The sequence below is a fragment of the Oryctolagus cuniculus genome, chromosome 13 (genome assembly GCF_964237555.1).
Source record: "Oryctolagus cuniculus chromosome 13, mOryCun1.1, whole genome shotgun sequence".
NCBI classification, from domain to species: domain Eukaryota; kingdom Metazoa; phylum Chordata; class Mammalia; order Lagomorpha; family Leporidae; genus Oryctolagus; species Oryctolagus cuniculus.
Window position 1 is genome coordinate 97,474,943 of NC_091444.1, and position 21,001 is coordinate 97,495,943.

Sequence of the window (21,001 nt, forward strand, 5' to 3'; positions counted from 1 at the left end):
TGACTCTTACCCCGGCCCTGGCCTTTTCTCAGCCCCTACAGCTTTTCGTGCAGCTGAGTTCCCCGGCAAGTTCACGCTGTCTTCCATGTTAGGAATTGCACAGGGGCTGTGTTCCTTGCCTTGCACCTAGGTATTGTTGAAAGCTCAGGCCAAATGCCACTTCCTTGAGATTTTTCTCCTCTGATCCCTCCAGAGAGGCCCAGGTTCCACCCTTAATGCCACAGTTGTGGCTGGATGGATGTCAATGATTATTCAGTGTTCCACTTCCGCCCCCGTTGCGGTTGGATGCCAGCTGTCTGAGGACCCCTAGTCTCCCACACACAGCCAGAGGGCGTTCAACAGAAATTTGCTGAATGGGTGCATCGGTCGACAGGGAGGCACTGTGTCTACTTGTGTTCCTGACAGGCAGGTGGGTGGCAGCCTGGTTAGGTAATTTGCACAAGTTCGAGGTGGCAGAATGGGGCAGTGGCTCACTTTTCCTGAGCCCTGAGTTACCACCTCCAGTCTCCTACTCACTGGGCCTACATCACGTAGGATATGAGCAGCAAGACTACCAAGAGTAGAACAATCAGAGAATTAATCCCACTGAAGGTAAATGCCAGGCTACAGTGCAGCAGTTTAGTTCTGTGTTATGCAAACAAAACTAATGTTGCTTCAGGTATCTCCTCTCTGTGCCCATCAGCTCATTTTTATCGCTGATATGGATAGATTTAAATGACAACTGATACGAAGTGTCAAAGGATAACATGATTTTTAATCTCAGTGTGTTCCAGTCAGCCGAATCTTAGTATTATTCTAGAACTCAGCTTGAGAATTCTAGTATCTGATGCTATAACCGAAAACGAGCTGTTCTGGCCTGAATTCCATTCCTTGAAGTGACTCGCTTTGGCCACTTCAAGTTACTGGTACAGAGAGAGCTTCACCTGAAACATGCTTGCAGATTGTCCCGCTAAGATTGGATGATTGTGAAGGAGAGTACTGCCCACAGCTGATAGAGCTAAGCGTTTGTGATGTCTGCATGTTGGTCGCATGTGAAATGCAAAACGTTCTTATTTTAAAAGATACAGACTTGAGCCAGAGCAGGTAGGTGTTGGACCAAACCAGTGAAGATGCTGGTTTGGAAACCCATGATCCACATTGGGGCACCTGTGTTTGATTCTTGTCTCTAACTCCTGAGTCCAGTTTCCTGCGAATGCACACCCTGGGAGACAGTGGTGATAGATGGAGTAGCTGGGTCCCTGCCAACCCTGTGAGAGACTTGGATTGAGTTTCCAGCTTCAGCTTCTTCAGCTCCTGGCTCCTGTGGGGTTTGGAAAAGTGAGCCAGGGTCTGGGAGCTTGCTGTCCGTCTGCGTATCTCTCTGCATCTCGAATTATAAAGGAAATTTTGTTTTGAAAAGTAGATCAAATGGCATTTTGCCCCATTATCTTTAGAAAATAAAGCTCACAGGCACTGGCCTGTGTATGTGACTGCTGTCGATCTGTTCTGAGTTTTCATGTTAACAGCTACGTACTTCTGCAGTAGCAGATACACCAGTTTGATTAAGATGTAAGGTCACATTTCAGAAGAGAAGAAATATGAGTACTTAGGTTGGTATTGCCTGTTCGTGGCTGAGAATACATTCTTTCCAGATTGAATTTCTAGAGGATGTGAACTTCCATCAACAAAGGGTAAATTACCTGTCTCCCAGATAAACCATGTATGCCAGATAAACCACGCATGCTCATCTGCTCTTAATTATCTAATACATAGTCTTCTGTCCCAGGCATCTGTTGGTTTGATCAGGTGAACTTCCTTCTATTTTTAGTGGCATTTAACGACAGGTTCCTCATCTCATATGTCAGCTGGTAAGAAGAAACAGAACTGAATCCACTTCTCTGTGATGTGTCTGGAGTGTGAGCAGAGCTGGGTGTGAAGACCTGCTAGGGAGGATGGTGTCTATTTCAGAGCTGGCTCATATATATTTCTGTGAAAAATCTGTGAGGTACAAGAAAAAACATAGAAATGTGAAGTTCCAGCCCTAATGATGAACTTGGCATCTTATCCAGTGGGTCTAAACCAACAGTGAGGACAGTGGATTCAGATGTAAATGTCAGACTCACTCAAGTTCCAGATGGTTTTACATTGTCCAATTTATAATTCGTGAGTTTTTAACTGAATTAAAATACTACTATAGGAAAATTATTAAGCAAATTTATAGTGATTTATGACACATGTCGCCAAAAGATGAGATGAATGACAATAATGAAAGAATTGAGTTCATTTGGTTGGAGTAGATGCTAAAGTGCTTATGATTTGTTTTTACTCTATTTTGTGGCATTCTCATTGAGTCAGTAAAAAGCGAATGTGATTTTTTTTTTTCTGTACATTCAACAGTACTGTTTATTTCCTGGCAATGTTTTTGATTGCGTTTATTTTTGAAATAAGTGCCAGTATATGAATAAGGTAGTATAATTAGACACTATAAAATATTGGGACAGCATTCAAAATCTGCTTTTGGAGGTACTTGAAATATGGGGGAAAAAATCCCCAGAAATTAAACAAAGTGTCTAAAGCAGGTAGTAAGTGCTAGCCACGTGGTTAAGCTGCCACAGGATCCTAAGTTCCAAGCACATTGTACACTTGCTCTTACGAGCAAGGGAACAGGCCAGAAGACACTGGAGTTACTATGAGTGTCCCCACCCCTCAGTGTTTATGGAAATTGAGGCTTATCTTAAATTCCATGTACTTTTCTGTTTTTTTTTTTTTAATTATCAATAATTGTACCTATTTATGGCTTCACTCTGATATTCAGTATATGAATATGGTGTATAGCAATCATAGCAGGGCAGTCAGCATTTTCCCTTCTTTGACTTGACTTTATGATTGGAGGCATGGGGAATGTACTGTGTTGTGGAAACTAGGAACTTTCTTCTTCAGACTTTGATTGGTACCCATTATCCAAACTCCCTTTGTCTCCTTCTGCCCCTCACAGTCTCTAATAATCATCATTCTGTGTTCATTGAGAGACTTTTTTCTTCCCCTTTTTTAGTTAAAACTTTAAAATATAAAGGACAACAACATGTGCTATTTGTCTTTCTGTGTCTGGCTTGTTTGATTTAACACGATGTCCTCTGGTTCCATCCATTTTGCTGCAAGTGACAGAATTTGATTGAATAATATCCCATTGTGTGTATATATACCACATTTTCTTTATCCATTCATCCAATGATAGATACTTGGTTGCTTCCATATCTTGAGTATTGGAAACAGTGCTGCTATAAACATGGTGGAGCAGGTATCTCTTAGATGTGGTAATTTTGTCTTTTGCTTACATACCTATAGTGAAATTGCTGGGTTATGACAGTTGTATGTGTAGTTTTATAAGAAATCTCTGTACTGTTTTCCACAGTGGTTGCACTGATTTTTGTTCTCACCAGCAGTGTATGAAAGTTCCCCTTTTCTCCACATCCTTGCCAATATTTACTTCCTGTCTTTTGAGAATAGCCGTTCTAACAGCAGTGAAATAATAATTCATTGCAGTTTTGATTTGCATTTCCCTGGTAACTAGTGATATTGAGCATTTTTAGATAATATTTTTTCTCTGTTTGTATTTCTTCTTTTGAAAGCTACCTATTCAGATCCTTTGCCCGTTTCTTAACTGGAATGATTGGTTTATTGATGTTGAGGTTTTTTTTTGTTTCTGATATATTCTGAATATTAATCCTGTGTTGGATAAGCAGCTTGCAAATGTTTTTTTTCCTACTCTGTGCATGTCTCTTCACTGTATTTATTGTTTCCTTTGCTGTGCAGAAGCTTTTCATTTCTTGCAATCCTACTTGTGTAGTTTTATTTTTGCTTGATTGCGCTTTTGGGGTCTTACTCAAAAACTCATCGCCTAGACCAGTGTCTTGAAGTTTTTCCCCTATGTTTTCTTCTAGTAATTCCATAGAGTCAGGTCTTGCATTACGGCCTTTGATCCTCTTGAGTGGATTTTTGTATATGGTGTATATATGTGTATCCACTTTTGTCAACACCACTTACTGCAAAGACTATCTCCAGTGTATCTTCTTGGCCCCTTTGCCAACAATCAATTATCTGTACGTGCGTGGATTAATCTGCGGGCTGGCTATTCTGTCCCATTGATCTGTATGTGAGCTTTTATGCCAGTCCCATATGGTTTTCATTACTAGAGCTTTGAAGTCCAGTATTGTGATGCCCCTGGCTTTTTTCCCCCTCTTAGGATTACTTTGGCTATCCTGGGTCTTTGGTGGTTTCATATGAGTTTTAGGATTTTTTGAATTATGCACAGAATCTCATTGATATTTTCATAGTAATTGCCTCAAACCTGTGGATTGCTTTAGGTAGTGTGGGCATTTTGATGATATTTTTCCAGTGAATGAACAATGAACATCTTTCCATTTTTTTGTGTCATTGATGATTTCTTTCATCAGTGTTTTATAATTTTCATGGTAGAAATGTTTCACATCTTTGGTTACATTTATCACTAATTATTTAATTTTTTTGTAACTTTGTACTTTTATAGAATGTTTTTATCCACATATCCTTCATGTTTTCTTTTAAAATTCTCGTATCTTACAAACCAAAATTTTCAGTGTGTTTCTCTTCCTATTTGAATTTAGAAATCTTAATTTCTTCTTCTTCTTTTTTTTAAAGATTTATATATTTATTTGAAAGTCAGAGTTACACAGAGAGAGGAGAGGCGGAGAGAGAGAGAGGTCTTCCATCCACTTGCTCACTCCCCAGATGGCCGCAATGGCTGGAGCAGTGCTGATCTGAAGCCAGGAGCCAGAAGCTTCTTCTGGGTCTCCTACACAGGTGCAGGGGCCCAATGACTTGGGCCATCTTCTACTGCTATCCCAGGTCATAGCAGAGAGCTAGATGGGAAGTGGAGCAGCCGGGACTCGAACCGGCGCCCATATGGAATACCGGCGCTTCAGGCTAGGGTGTTAACCCACTGCGCCACAGCGCCAACCCCAATTTCTTTAAACATTTATTTATTGATTGATTTTTTGAGAAAGAGAGCTATCTTCCATCTGCTGGTTCACTCCCCAGATCACCAAAGCAAGGAGCCAGGAGCTTCTTCCATGTCTCCCACCTGGGTGGCAGGGACCCAAACACTTGGCCATCTTCTGTTGCTTTTGCCACAAGGAGCTACATCAGAAGTGGAGCAGTCAGGACAAGAACCAGCACCCACATGGGGTGCCAGTGTTGCAAGTGGCAGTCTTACCTGCTATGCTAAAAAGGTGGCCCCCAGAAATCTTAATTTTTTTAAAGTACATTTAATACCCTGAATAATGAAATGTTGTCTGTCCTTCCCTTTTCTGACCTGTAGTGCGTGCTTCATTGTGTTAGAGGTGGGTGGATGGCCCTCCTGTGCCTTAGTCTTACAGTTAACAGGAAGATTAGTGTGCTGCCTAGTGTCTGTTTCACCTCTGAGCATTAATAAACTGCTCAACTTCATCTGAAATTGGTGAATTGTTGAGATGATGAAACTATATTGTTAGACATTTGCTCTGGGGAATTCTTAATTCTGCTGAAAGTAGACAATTTCTGATAAGAAAGACTCATTTTTCTGTTTCCTTTCCCTTGGACGTAAGCAGATTTTCACATCTGGATGGAGGAAGAGCACCTGAAGATGGGAGAATAATGGTGGGAGGGGCAAAAATGAGGGACTCTGGGATCTTTCCAGTTGAGTTGGTTGTGCAGACACAAGTGGAAGATAGAGCAGGAAAGGAAGTGGGGGCTGAGGGATCTTCAGTTCAGATGGAGGAGTGTAAGGCTTTGCTCTGCAATTCACAGGCAAAGGAATAAAATTCGGCAAGGCTTGCTTGGAGTAAGTAGGAAGAACAACCGTAGGCACGGAGTGGAGGCAGTTGAAGCCGTAGCATCCCAGCTGCAGATGACATGGCGACCACGAAGAGGAGCCACGTTAGTTTATTAAGCCTCAGGGCAGACAGTAGGGCAGGGGAGGAGACGGGAGAGGCAGTTTGCGAGTTTCGAGATGTGGTGCGTTTGACAGCTGTGTGCATGACCTAGGCAGTCATGGAGGGGAGTGAGCTCAGTGCAGGGGCTGCGCACTGTGCCTTCTCGCTTTCTGTGCTGACTTGCTTGTGCACCTGGGATCCCCTGCATGTCTTTTTGGGAATTGGATTTGTGGTCTCATTGTAATTCTGAGGAAGATAAAAATCTCACTGGCATCATCGCAATTACATTGAAGTCATCTGTCTTCCCCATGAGCCTTGAAAAAAAAAATGGCCCATTGATTGAGAAAGATCTCCTGAGCCTGTCTGTGGGCTGGGGACCGTGTTGCCACTCTTGCTCTTTTATGGACAGGCAGAGTTAGACAGTGAGAGAGAGAGACAGAGAGAAAGGTTTTCCTTCCGTTGGTTCACCCCCCAAATGACCGCTACGGCCGGCACTGTACCAATCCAAAGCTAGGAGCCAGGTGCTTCCTCCTGGTCTCCCATGCAGGTGCAGGGCCCAAGCACTTGGGCCATCCTCCACTGTCTTCCCGGGCCACAGCAGAGAGCTGAACTGGAAGAGGAGCAACCGGGACAGAATCAGGCACCCCAACCAGAACTAGAACCTGGGATGCCGGCACCGCAGGCGGAGGATTAGCCAAGTAAGCCGTGGCGCCGGCTGCCACTCTTGCTCTTAACGTGTGTCTCTTTAATAAGAATCCCATCCGACGTAAATCTGTGTCAGATGACCTCAAAAGCATTTGGATGTTGCGTCATTCCTGGCCAACAACCTAAAATAGTGGTGGTTTCCATATTTTAAGAATGCTGGTGACTAGATAACAAACTGTTGTAATAGGATTGCACAAATGCCTCATCACAGCTTCAAGGTGTAAGCTGGATTTTCTTCGTGTCATGAATAATGATCGTGGATGTAAGTGCTGGACACCACCAGAGGCAGCAGCAGTACGTGGCTGAACAAAACACAGCTCCAGGCCTTACATCATTTGGGGAGCAAGGCAGCGGGGGCACCTAGAGTACAGTGTGCTCTGGAGCCAGGTGACCGGGAATGTCTTGTCATAAAGAAAAACGCAATGACAAGTGGATGTTTGAACACCACTCCAGAGTGGCGCAGGCTGCCTGAGCTCAGATTCCACTTCTGTGCCTATGTTCCCTCATCATTAAAGTGATGGAAGGGCCAGTGCTGGGGCATAGCAGGTAAAGTTCCCACCTACAGTGCCAGCATCCCACATGGGTACTGGTTCATGTCCCAGCTGCTCCACTTCCAATCCAGCTCCTTGATAATGCACCTGTGAAAACAGTGTTTGGGCCATCTTGCCCCCACGTAGGAGACCCAGATGGAGTTTCAGGCTCCTAATTTTCACCCTGAACCAGACTCAGCCATTGCAGCCATTTGGGGAGTGAACCAGTGCATGGAAAATCAGTCAATCAATCTCTCTCTCTCTCTCTCTAACTCTGCCTTTCAAATAAATAGCCAAATCTTTTTTTAAAGCTAATAAAAATACTGTGATGGAAATAATATTTCCTATATCATGGTCAACAAAGGAATAATTATGAAGTGCTTAGACCAGTGCTGTTAGGCACCAGTTGTTATTTCTGTCTAGAGAGGGAAATGGAACCTTAGGAAGGTGAAGAAACTTGTCCAAGGTCGCAGGTAGTACTGGAGTCAGAACTCCGTCTCAGAGTCTCTGGTTCCGGAGCACAAGATCTCTCCATGGTGCTGTTTTGCCTCTCACTTCACATAGAACCTGGAACTAATTTTGTGCCTAGCACTTGGCCAGCACATAAATGCCTGATAAATGTTCGTAGGAGAATGGATTCAGCCTGGACCCTTGTCATGTTTTTGTCTGAGAAGAATTAGTGTTTTTGTCCTCCTGTGTGTCGTGTGCTTGGGCATAGTCACCCTGTCTCTGCTGGGACTCCTTCCTTCCCAGTGGGCACACGAGCCTCTCTTAACCTTCCCGTAACTTCTACTGTGGGGCTTCTGGTCTTCCTGGGGCTCTAGTAGGAGGGGCTTTCAGTGTTTAGACATATTTATGAATGGGAGCAGTCAGCAATAGTGAATCTGAAGCTGTATGATGATGTGTATTACTTATTATTCGTCTGTCCCACCATAGTATTTTTTTAATTTTATTTGACAGTAGAGATATAGACAGTGAGAGAGAGAGACAGAGAGAGACAGAGAGAAAGGTCTTCCTTCCATTGGTTCACTCCCCAGATGGCCGCCACGACCGGCACTGTGCCGACCTGAAGCCAGGAGCCAGGTGCTTCCTCCTGGTCTCCCATGCAGGAGCAGGGGCCCAAGGACTTGGGCCATCCTCCACTGCCCTCCTGGCCAGCCATAGTATTTAGTCAGTTCCTGTTGTGATGGTCCAGCAGAGTGATCTCTCAGTTAGCCCAAGTCCTTCAGTGTTGACCAGTTACATTCTAGCCCAGAGCTGTCTGTCCATCTGATGGGGGCGTTTTTATTGTCAAGACCTGCCTCTGAAGCCAGCTCAGAGCTCCTTCAGAATGAGGTCAGATGAAGATGGACAAAGGAAATGTGCCAACATTCCAGTTTCTTTTACCTTCTTATCGCTTAGTGACCTATTGAAGCTGTTGTCCTTTCGACTAGTTTTATTCACTCATTAAAAGCTACTGTTGTAAACTGTGCATTCTACCTATGGGAGTAAATATCCATGATGTTTGTGTACAAAACTGGCTGAGGACAGACCGAGGAGGTCCATGTACCTGGCAGGCAGCAGCCTACTCCTCCATGCTGCAGCATCTGGGGACATCAAAAGGAGGTTTAAGGTTGAAAGTAATTCCAGGAAGCTTATTTGGATGAGCTAGATAGGTAATAGAACTGTTACTGAAAGCCAAGCATTGAAAAAAAATCAACCCAGGGCTGGTTCCTGCAGTGCTGGCATTCCATATGGGCATTGGTTCAAGTCCCAGCTGCTCCACTTCCAATCCAGCTCTCTGCAGTGGCCTGGGAAAGCAGTGGAACATGGCCCAAGTCCTTGGGCTCCTGCACTAGCATGGGAGAACTGGAAAATGCTCCTGGCTCTTGGCTTTGGATTGAGCCCAGCTCCAGCCATTGCAGCTATTTGGGGAGTGAACCAGCACATGGAAGACTTCCTCTCTGTAGCTCTGCATTTCAAATAAATAAGTAAATCTTAAAAAAAAAAAAAAAAAGACTAGTGAAACTTGGCAGTGTGAAAATATACATTTATCTCGGCTTCTTCCCAAACTGCTCTAAAAGGTCCCTAAATATAAGGTATAAATCCATGGGATAAGAGAATTTGAGTAATATTGTCAAGTGTTTAGGATACATTAAGTAAAGGAACTGGTGTTATATTACTTAGTAAAAAGTAGAGAAAACCTGTATGTCAACATACTGAAGAAAGCCGTGGATGCCACCCTACTCAGAACTGAACGAAAGGGCATCTAAGGAAGCAGATGACCACATATCCCACCCTTCTCCCAGACAGGTTTATCCCCTAGGGAAATGAAATTAGAGGGGCTCCTGATAGGGGGACACCAGGCAGCACAGAAACAGGGACTCTAAACGAGAGCATGACAGTGGAGAGTGGAAACAGCCCAGCCCCCGCGCGGTGTACTTGCCCATGTGAGTCTCAAGGCAGGAGCCAGGGAATCTCATCCTTGGGCGAATGGGCAGCCCAGATAAGAGACCCGCTGGGAGGAGCTGTGGTGGTGCACAGCCACAGGAAGGAAAAAGTAGCTTGCAGCTCCTTCAACAGGAATGAAAAAAGATATTGTCCCTGCTGACACTGGAGAAAAGAAACAGATACTACGGAAAGATTACTGCATCAAACTTATTTTCATTTAACTTCTCAACAGTAATTGAAAACAATGGCAGGCCGGCGCCGCGGCTCACTAGGCTAATCCTCCACCTTGCGGCGCCGGCACACCGGGTTCTAGTCCCGGTCGGGGCGCCGGATTCTGTCCCGGTTGCCCCTCTTCCAGGCCAGCCCTCTGCTGTGGCCAGGGAGTGCAGTGGAGGATGGCCCAGGTGCTTGGGCCCTGCACCCCATGGGAGACCAGGAAAAGCACCTGGCTCCTGGCTCCTGCCATCGGATCAGCGCGGTGCGCCAGCCGCAGCGCGCCGGCCGCGGCGGCCATTGGAGGGTGAACCAACGGCAAAAGGAAGACCTTTCTCTCTGTCTCTCTCTCTCACTGTCCACTCTGCCTGTCAAAAAAAAAAACAAAAAAAAAAACAATGGCAATGAATAAAAATGATTTCATCTAGAGTTTGATGTCTAGGTGAACAACCCATTCTTATTAGGTAGAAAGACATTTTCAGTCCTGCAGGGCCTCCAAATATTACTTCCTATTCATCCTAAGTACCCTTAGAAACCATGTAAGGCCTTCTTTAAAATAAAGGTTTTATCTATCTTTCTGTCTGTCCATCTGTCTATCTATCTATGTATCTATATCTATTTGAGAGGCAGAGTTACAGAGATAGAGAGAAAGCGAAGGAGAGACAGAGAAAGGTCTTCCACCCGCTGGTTCACTGGAACACTCCTCAAGTGGCCACAAAAGCCAGAGCTGGGTGGATCCAAAGCCAGGAGCTTCCTATGGGTCTCCCACATGGGTTCAGGGGCCCAAGCATTTGGGCCATCTTCTACGGCCTTCCCAGGTGCCTTAGCAGAGAGCTGGATGGGAAAAGGAGCAGCCAGGACGCGAACCAGTGCCCACAGGGGATGTTGTTGCTACAGGTGGAGGCTTAGCCTACCATGCTACAATGCCAGCCCCAGGGCACTTCTTAAAGATAGTAAACGTGAGGAATAAGTGACCTCATGCAATACAAAACAAAAGGAAGTCTCAGCAGGAAGAGCATCCTACATGGCAATTATGTAGCAGCTCTGGGGACCAAGGTTAGGGAAGGACAGGGCATGCCTAGAACTCGAAGGAAAACTAGAATTGTTCTAAAACATTATTGCCAGTTGTCAGTGTTTGATCATGAAGCGAAAAACGTGGGGAAAAGATTTTTTTGGTTGTGGTGGCAGTATTTTGGAAGGTTTAACAATAAGTACTTGTAAACCAAGCTAAATGAAAAAATCCAAATATTCACTCCGGAATCATCAGAAAGTATCAGAGAGAAGGCTGTTCATAACATACTGCTGTCTCTGTAGAAACCAGTCTCTCTACCTTATCCTGATAGCAGGGATAGTGATGACTGCTGGTGTCAGGGAGCCTGCTTTGTACTGTCTGAAAAGCACAGCTCAAGAAGTAGGCTTATAAGTGTATTTGCATAAGTAGGTGTGTGAATACCAGGTCAGAACTATTTTTCCTTTCTTATTTTTTATATTTGTATTTATTCGAAAGGCAGAACTGCAAGAATACGTGTGCACGTGTGTGTGTGTGTGTGTGTGTGTACAAAGAGAAAGAAAGAGGGAGTATACATACTCTTGCTTCCATTTTCTGGCTTACTCCCCAAATACCCTCAACAGCTGATACTGGGCTGGACTGAATCCAGGAGTCTGGAACTCATTCCGAGTCCCCTACATGGATGGTGGTGGATCCAAGTACTTGAGCCATCACCTTTGGCATCCCAAGACATGTATTATCAGAAATGGAGGTGGGATTTGAACCCTTGAACTCTGGTATGGGATGTGGGCCTCCTGAGTGGTGGCTTAACCACTGTACCATAGCGCCTGCCCCCTCTTCTATTGCTCATACACGATTTTTTTAAAATAAAAAAATTATATTTATTTGAAAGAGGGATAGATAAAGGGAGAAAGAGAGACATCTTTCATCTAGATCACTCCCCAAATGTTTGCAACGTCCTGGGGAGGCCAGGCCAAAGCCAGTAACCTGGAACTCCAGCCACGTCTCCCATGTGGGTAGCAGGGACCCAAGTACCAAGAGGTCTTCATCCAGTGCCTCCCAGATGCATCAGCAGGAAGCTGAGCCAGAAATACTGAGTAGCCAGAACTCGAGCAAGGCACTCCAATAAAGCATGCAGACATTCCAAGCAGTGACTCGACCACTGTGCCACAGTACCTCCCCCACAGATTTAATATTATCCTTTGACTTATAAAGTGTGAGTATGTTTGGTATAAAAGGTAATTTTTAAAGACAATACCCGGAAGAGGTTTGATATCTTTGATATCTTTACATCCTTCCCTGGTGACTTCCATATGCTTGGTGCATAAAGAACTCAGAGCCTAACAATGTGGGTGCAGCATCAAAAGTTGTTCCGAAATCATCAGAATAACAGGAATATTAAATCCAAAGAACCAATAGTTAACTCTCTTGGGAGCCCATCATTGAAAACCAGGGACTAAATGTTGTTTCGTTAGCTTAAAATTCTTACATCTGGCTTATTATTAATCAGATATCACTCTGCTTTTTCTGAATAAGCAACAAGTATAATGGTTCATGGTCGTTGTTCAGCAGTTGCATTTGAACTGCAATGAATAAATCTTTCCCATAGTCCTTAGATCTACATAGATTGCTTTTCCTGCTGCTCTGTTATCTTAGTATAATTGATACTGTGATTGGCAGATTTACGTGAGCACTTGGACCAGTTCCCACTAAATCATTTTCCTGTATTAACATTTCTGGTAACTGATTGAAGCCATATTCCAATAAATTTAAAATAGTTAACATCAAATAGAGTAAGTTTTCAGAGAGTCTATGATTTGGAGTAAACAAGGCTGTTAGTTTATCCTACATGTTGTTTGCCTGAGTTATACTGTAAACTTATCCTGTAGGGTTTATGGTAAACTTAAAATACATGATAAGCATACCTTTCAGTGTCCTCCACAGTTTGCAGGACCTGTAGATTTGTTATATGAACAGAATCCTAATTAGTCTCTATGTCTTGGCTTCAGTGTTCTGATGTAGAGATTTGTGATGTGAGGGCGCACCTGCTGCTACTTCTGCAGGCTGCTGTGTGCAGGCAGAAATGCCCTTCCCAGGACTGGCGGCCCCTAGCCTTCTGCCCCTGCCTTGGTGCTTCTCTGCTGGTCACCGGCTGTGGTACCCTGCTCCCAGCCCAGTTCCCCAGGAGGCTGCAGCTTTTCTTTGGGAATGCAACAAGCCAGGGCTTGATGCCAGCAAAGGGTTTGCTGCACAGAATCAACTAACTCCTGCGACTGATTGAAGCATCTCTCTCACCTGGCTGTTTTCCCTCCCATCCAGGGCTGGACCAGGCTCTGCCTCAGGAGCGCCGGGCTCCCGTCACTCCTTCCTCCGCCTCTCGCTATCACCGCCGACGATCCTCAGGGTCACGAGATGAGCGCTATCGCTCAGGTAAGGCGCCAGATGGGGACGTGAGACTGGGGATGTTGTCGGTCTGTCACTTTGAAAGAGCAGGTGCGTGTTCCTGGCAGCTGCAGGAGGCAGGAGCACAGTTTATTTGGGCTTCCCACGACGACAGCATCCTGTCTTGCACACAGATTTATTCTCTAGAGAGACATTAACATCTCGGAAATAGTAACTCGTTTATATTTTTAACAACAGGATTGTCCATTATTCAGACTTTCATAATTATTTAAGTAATTAAAAATCAGGAGCCAAATTTTTCTGGTTTTTTTTTTGATGATTCTGTTAAATTTGTTTTATTTTGTATGAACACCATGTGTATTTTTTTTTTCTTTTTTAACCTCATTGATTTCTGTTCCTCAGTACATTTTCAAAGGAGAAACACAGCCCTTAAAACTTGGGTGTGTCCTGTGTTTATTTTTTCTTTGTTTATTCTGTTTTACTGCAGTGGTTGCCTGGACTTAGCCAACTTAAGTTTTTTTCATTTGTTTTTGCAACAGAGAACTTATAGTATAATTAATATTTTAATTACCTTTTTTGAGAGACTTTTTCCTAACATGTAGATTAAAATTACTTTTTTCTGCTTCCCTAACTGCGTGTTTCTAAAGAAAATTATCTCTAAGTTTTGTTGCTGTTGTTGCTGTAACTGTAATACCTGGTGAGGGCACATGTAGATAGCTGATGGTAACGAGCTGAATTACATTTGTATGCCACTTAATTTTTTTCAAAGCAGTTTTCACAAGCATTCTCATTCAATTTTCATGGTAAGCAGTATAGTTATTATATACTGTGGTTATAACTAACAATATTGTTAATGTTATTAATGTTAACATTGTTCCTTGTGGCAGTTAATATAATTCTTATTATTATTAACAGTAGTGACAGAAAAATATTAACGGGGCAGAAAAGGAAACTAGGCTAAGAGAGATAGAGTAACTCACCCGATGTGTAGCAGCAGTCAGGAAGATCCTGTGAGTTGCACAGAATCATGTCTAAGGAATCTTCCATGGACGAGACTTACGTGGGAAACTCCCAAGCACAACTTCTGAAGTGGCTCTGTGTGCCTTTCCTGAGCTGGATAGCAGCTTTTGAGGCATCCCTGCTACAGAGTAGAAGAACAGATTGGAGAACCTTAAGAAAATGCTAACTGCTGTTGTCTCCAGCGTTCCTCCTGCCTTCTCAGCAGTTCTCAGGAGGCCAAATGCAAAGGTGTGAGGGTGGGATGCAGGAGGAATTTTGTCCCCGTATGTGGCCTCTGCTATTGCAGAATTATTCTGACACCTCGCACATATCAGGAGCTCTTGTTCGTTTTGGTGTTTCACGGACCCCTCTGGACTAACTGGTAGAGTGAGGGTATCCATATGTGTGCTGTAAAATGTCTCCATTTACTTCCTTGTCTTAAGGCTGGTACACTGGCATCTTATCTGTGTATACACACAAACGCACACGTCTTTGGTGCATTAGTATCTTAAGTTTCCACAGAAACTAAGTGTTCTTATTTTTTCTATAGGTAAGAACATTTTGAAGGTCAGGGAGAGGGAGAGTATGTGATTGCTAATGCCTTCACAATGAGTAACTTGTCAAAATATGGGCAGATATAGCTTTGGCTCTGTAGCATGGCCTCTTATGACATAAGAAGTTATCTATGCCAATTTCTGAAATTTCTGAACTCTCACTTTCTGTGTTAAATGTATTTTTAAATTCAGATGAAGACGTATCTGTAGCAGTCTGTTTGCTGTGTTATAGATCTTTCTTTGCAGTGTTGAAGAAGGATTGATTAAATCTGTTTGTCGGTGTGGCTCTGGGGTGTAGACTTTCAGGTCCTCCTAGGTATGCCAGGAGCAGTTTTCTGTGATGGGTTGTGATCAGCTCACATATTTCTTTGTAAAGTCCCTGAGAGAGAATAACACAGCAGAAGATGGTGCTCTCTCGAGTACATTTCCAAGTCACCCAAGGACCTCACCTCTTCAAGGGCGGAGAGATGTAGGGAGAGAAACACACGTGAAGAGTGAAGGCTGAGGGGGGAAACCGAGGCGGCTGCAGGAGACAGACTTTTCAACAGCTCAGAGAAATGCTGGGGCCCAGTCTTGCTGCAGGCCTCCTCCCACCCTGTGCTAGCCACTGTTCATTTCTCATTAGTGACGTCATGAGGTGGGGAAACAGCTTTGTGTAAATGCTGCAGTTAGTGGCTTTTCTAACTAGAACTCCAGACTTGGACTTCTCCCCCGCTGTTATGGGTGATGCTGCAGCCATATGGGCTCCTCTAAGCACAATATAACCACTGTTCCAGACTGTCTCTTTTCCTCCCCTCTCCGTTTTCCTCTAACTAGGTGTCACTTCCTGTTCACATGCGGACATCAGCCCTTCCCCGTTGGCCAGAGCTAAGCTTCCCTGATAGTGGCTACCTTTGGCCCTCCTGTGGTTCAGCCCTGTGCTCACTGAGGAGCTCAGCCCCCTGCACTTCCCACACAGGTGTCTGGAGGTCCTTGTGAGCGTCAGCACCCAAGGGGTCTGGGCTGTTCCAGAAGAGGCCACGTGAAACTGTCTTCACAGGCGTGCTCTCCACCAGGAACCGAGAGAGCTACTGGAAAGTGACGGGTGGTAGGACTCAGCCCCCAGAAGCTCACAGCCTGAGGGAGGAGTCAGACAGGCTACAGGATGTGCAGCATGTGTTAGTGGCTGCGCACAGACTCCCCCTGGGCCTCTGGGTAGTCCCTTGTCGGCACAGCAGTAGTCATTTCTGCTCGGCTGCTGGGCCTCAGTACCTCCCATTTCACTCAGAATGAGGACCCACCTTCATGTGCACGTGACGTGTCGACCCTTGATCTCCCTGAGCCATCTGCCACCTGCCTCCCGCTCTGTAGCCACACTGCTTTCCCAGTGTTCTCTGAGCACACAAAAGGCACATTGCCACTGTAGGCTCTTTATGCTGGTGGTTCCTTCTCCCTAGGATATATTTTCCTCATATGTATGCTTTACTGTCCCTTCCCCCCCCCCTTTTTTTTTTTAATCAAGTTTTTGCTAAGGTATTACTGGCTCTGTGAGGTACTGCCTGACTACCCAGTTAAATTGTAAAACATTATGCCATCTTGTACAGATTCCCTTCCCTATCCTGATTTATTGCCTCCATAGCAGTTATCATTGCCTAACATTCCATCAGTTTATCAGTGTGTCTATTCGTTTATCATTCTACCTATCTACCCACCTATTAATCATCATCTATTTATCTACCTATGGTATCCATCTGTCCATCTGTTAGTCACCTACCTACCTATAAATCATCCATTTCTCTGTGTTAGTCATCCATTATCCATCTATCATCCATCTACCTATCCATCAATCATTTACCTACCAATATACTTATCTGTTATCCTCCTCCTATAAGAGTACAAGGTCTAAAAAGGCAAGGATAGCTATTTTATTCATTCATGTATATCAGGCACCTAAAATACCACCTGGCTTCTTCTTCTTCTTCTTCTTTTTTTTTTTTTTGAAGGAGTGAATATTAAAAGACATAGCACATTTGGTGAAGGGCAGAAAATTAGGTGGGAGTGGCCAGATTATAAAATACCTTGTGCACCAGTGCTTGGGAATTCAGACCTAATCCTGAGTTCCACCTGAAGATTGCAGGCAATGGCACATAGTTGTTAGCTTAGAGTTTAAAGACTGCTTCAGGAGTGTTACGGAGCACAGATTGGAAAGGGACGCATCTGGAAGACCCCGAATGCCTGCTGAAGTCACTGCATGTTGACATGATGCAAGTGACCACCAGCAAGATCTGAGGTGTGTTTATAAGATACAGTGGAGCCTCCTGAATCTGGAAGGCTCCAAAATCCAAAACTTGCTGACTGCCAGTATGGCTGCACAGGTATTAAGTCCCACACGTGACCACACATGACAGTGCACTAAAACTACCAGATGAAATTACTAACAGCTGTTTGTGTAAGGTGTATATAAATGGAAACAAATTTCATGTTTAGACTGGGATTCCCATCCTCAGGATAGCTTATTTGTATATGCAGAGACTCCAAAATTTGATACATTTCTGATCCCAGATATTTTAGATGAGTCTACTCAACCTGTAATAGCAGCAGGACCTAGAGGCTGGGTTAACATAATGATACGGAAATCAAGGGGGACTTCGTGATATCCAAGTTAAAGACCTGCATGGTGGCCGGCGCCGTGGCTCACTAGGCTAATCCTCCACCTTGCGGCGCCAGCACACCGGGTTCTAGTCTCGGTCGGGGCACCAGATTCTGTCCCAGTTGCCCCTCTTCCAGGCCAGCTCTCTGCTGTGGCCAGGGAGTGCAGTGGAGGATGGCCCAAGTGCTTGGGCCCTGCACCCCATGGGAGACCAGGAGAAGCACCTGGCTCCTGCCATCGGATCAGCGCAATGCGCCGACCACAGCACGCTGGCCGTGGCGGCCATTGGAGAGTGAACCAATGGCAAAAGGAAGACCTTTCTCTCTGTCTCTGTCTCTCTCTCACTGTCCACTCCGCCTGTCAAAAATAAAAATAAATAAATAAATAAATAAATAAATAAATAAATAAAGACCTGCATGGGTGACAGGCTCTGATTGTGCACCTACTTCTGTGCCTGCAGAGAATTCAGGTTCCTGTTTGTAGATTAAAGATGGTGAGATTTGCCTCAGCCGTTCACTTACTATGAGAATTACATAGGCGTTTCTTGAAATGTCATGTGAAACCTAATGAAAAATGCTGTTATTCTGGTGTGCTATTTTAGTTTCTAAGAATTTTGTGCTCTTCTCCATTTATAATAAATAATGACTGATTGGAAATCGTATTTCAAATGACTTTTCCTTACACTTGTGAGATCTCAATTGGGCCTCCCACTTCCTAGAAAGATCACGAAGCATATGTCACAGCAGCTACCTGAATGGAACATGACAGGAGTGTGTGTATCATTTCAGGAGTTACTTTGGTCATCTTCACTTCCTACTGTAACCTCTGTTTCCTGTTACAGGAACCTTCTCATGAGCTTGCTTAATTTAGATGTCTTACTGACATAATTTACTTTCTCTTAGAGTATATGCTTGTATGTGGTTTAAAAGTGAGGTACATGAGATATGAAGACCTTATTTTAATCTCCTGCCAATGTTTGCATTCCAGATCTTCTGGCTTATTTTCTCCTGAGCCAACAGGAAAGACTTAAGACATTAAGACTTAACACTTAAGAAAAGGACTGTGGCGCCTCTGGAAATCTGGCTCTCTAAAACTCTTTGAGCATTTGTCTTGCAGTAGCTACTTCGATTGTTTCAGTGACCAAATTATATTGGCCAAAAAGGAATCCTATTATCTGTTAGATAATTGACCTAATTAATAGTCAACCTTGTCAGCCATGTAGTGTCACAGTGAATCTCTCCTGGCCACATTTTTCCATTTTGTTTCTAAACTGATGACCTTACATAGTAATGAACTTTCGCTACAATACTTTTTAACAGTATACACTTCTCTTCTTAAGCAGCTTTTGTTCGAACTTTAATTTGGTGTGGAAAGCTAAATGAATGAACAGGCACTTACTGAACACCTAGGATATATCACAGGCTGTGTTAGGCACTTACTGTCTTTACTTGATAAAGTCAAAATTAGAACTTAAATTCTAGTTATTTTTTAGTTTTCCCCCAGGAGGCCCTAGGAAAGAAAACCTTGAGGTTTGTGTTATATTCTTTCCAATCAGGACAGACAGTGACAACAAACAATGTTATAATCAAAATGTGGCAAACTGTTTCATACTATGGTTGCATTGGTTTCATCTTTTTATGAGCCGAGCAATAGTTTTTAAAGCCACGCTTCTTGGTTTGTATGACTCATGGACAACAGTAACAACTCTGACCTCAACTTCGTCCTCCTTTGCAGTAGAATGTAACAGGCCATTATGTTCCTTCAGCAAACCTCAAGCAGTGCAGTGACTCCTGTGGGAACCTGAAACTCCTTCCTGGAAGTCTATGAGACTCAGACTATTTTCTGACCAGCATTTTCATTGTATTGGTCTTTTTTAAAATTTTTCATTCTCACTCTTTCAGGAATGTCAGTGGAGTCTCCCAGAGGCTACAGGATGCATGTTGGAAGTATTGCTCTGTCGTCCAGTGCAGCCTGTGGTTGGGAAGTCTGTTTTATAGTGTTCTTCAGTTTACTTTCCAAATATGTCAAATATCAAAATACTGACCCCAGTAGTGAAAGCTTTTTAGGATTTCAGCAACTTTTTAGGAGCTTAGTGTGTTCTTTGGGGCAGAAAACTTTGAGAATCATTGTTTAAGTGTTGTCTTTTGAGAAAATGGAGAAAAAGATATGAAGGATCTTTTAAAAGTTCATGGAAAAAGTGCATTATGAAAAAACTTTGCATAAATTCCAAAAACTTTTTGTGCCAAAATAAACTCATCCTGACTTGTTACAACATGTCTGAGCAGATCTCATTAGATGCCATAAGGAAAGTCAACCCTGAGTCTGAAGCAGAGCCCCTGCACAATAATATGAGTCCTTTTAAAATGGAAGTAAGGTATAAACATCAAATTTGTGGTGACACTTGAGTAGAAAAATGGTGAAGTCATTGATGTCTTCTGAAAAGTTTATGTGAACAATACCCTAAAGGGGGCAGCAGTTTGCAAGTAGGTGACTGAATTTAAGAAGGCATCGTTGGCCGGCGCCGCGGCTCACTAGGCTAATCCTCCGCCTTGCGGCGCCAGCACACCGGGTTCTAGTCCCGGTCGGGGCGCCAGATTCTGTCCCGGTTGCCCCTCTTCCAGGCCAGCTCTCTGCTGTGGCCCGGGAGTGCAGTGGAGGATGACCCAAGTCCTTGGGCCCTGCACCCCATGGGAGACCAGGAAAAGCACCTGGCTCCTGCCATCGGATCAGCGCGGTGCTCTGGCTGCAGTGCGCCAGCCGCGGCGGCCATTGGAGAGTAAACCAACGGCAAAAGGAAGACCTTTCTCTCTGTGTCTCTCTCTCTCACTGTCCACTCTGCCTGTCAAAGAAAAAAAAAAAAAAAAGAAGGTATCGTGTTGGAGATGAAGCTCCATCATATCACTTTGTAGGGAGAATGCTCATCCTGTCCGTGCCCGACCTGAGGAAGACTGAAGCAAAAACAATAGCACCATAGACATCTCAGTTCAAAGCACAAAATTCTAACTGAAAAATTAAAGTGGGGCAGACTTTGTGCTTAATGGATAACAAGTTGGTTGCACCTGCGTCAGCTGTAGACAAGCGGAGAGTTTGCAGTGGTAATTTCCAGTAAGTCACATCAAAACTCCGAAAGCGTTTTTGGGGGAAGATTTGTAATGGGAGACGAAGCACGGCGTTGCCAGTTTAATTCTGGTCTTGTAGGTGAAGCGCTGTCAAAGCAATGGCCACCAAGAGGTGGATCCTGTCCTTTCCAGGCAGAAGTAAACCCAGTCAAGAGCAAATGTCGTGGCAACAGTTTTCTGCGATGCGCAAGACATTTCGCTTGATGACGTTCTGGAGGAGCAAAGAATAATAACATCTACTGCTTATGAAATTATTTTGAGAAGGGTACCCAAAGCTCAAGTAGATAAATATCACAGGAGAGCCTCACCAGAGAGGCCTTGTTCGCTCTGACAGTGCTCTTGCTCATTCCTTTCATCAAATAAGGGTGATTCTGTGAGAGCTTCTGTGGGAAATCATCAGGCCTCACCTTACGATTCTGAGTTGGCTCCTTCTTTTCCTTTCTTTATCTTAAAAAAAAAAAAAAAAAAAAAAGGTCTTTAAAG

General features: G+C 44.0%; 1 protein-coding gene across 4 annotated transcripts in view; it reads left to right on the forward strand.

Moving 5' to 3' along the window:
• DIP2C (disco interacting protein 2 homolog C) overlaps window positions 1-21,001 on the forward strand; it is a 486,706-nt gene that overhangs the window by 271,438 nt on the left and 194,267 nt on the right. For all 4 annotated transcript variants that reach the window (XM_008249365.4, XM_008249367.4, XM_008249368.4 and 1 more), the window contains one exon: window positions 13,134-13,244. In XM_008249365.4, the coding sequence (XP_008247587.1) occupies window positions 13,134-13,244 (111 nt within the window). The remainder of the gene's footprint in view (window positions 1-13,133; window positions 13,245-21,001) is intronic.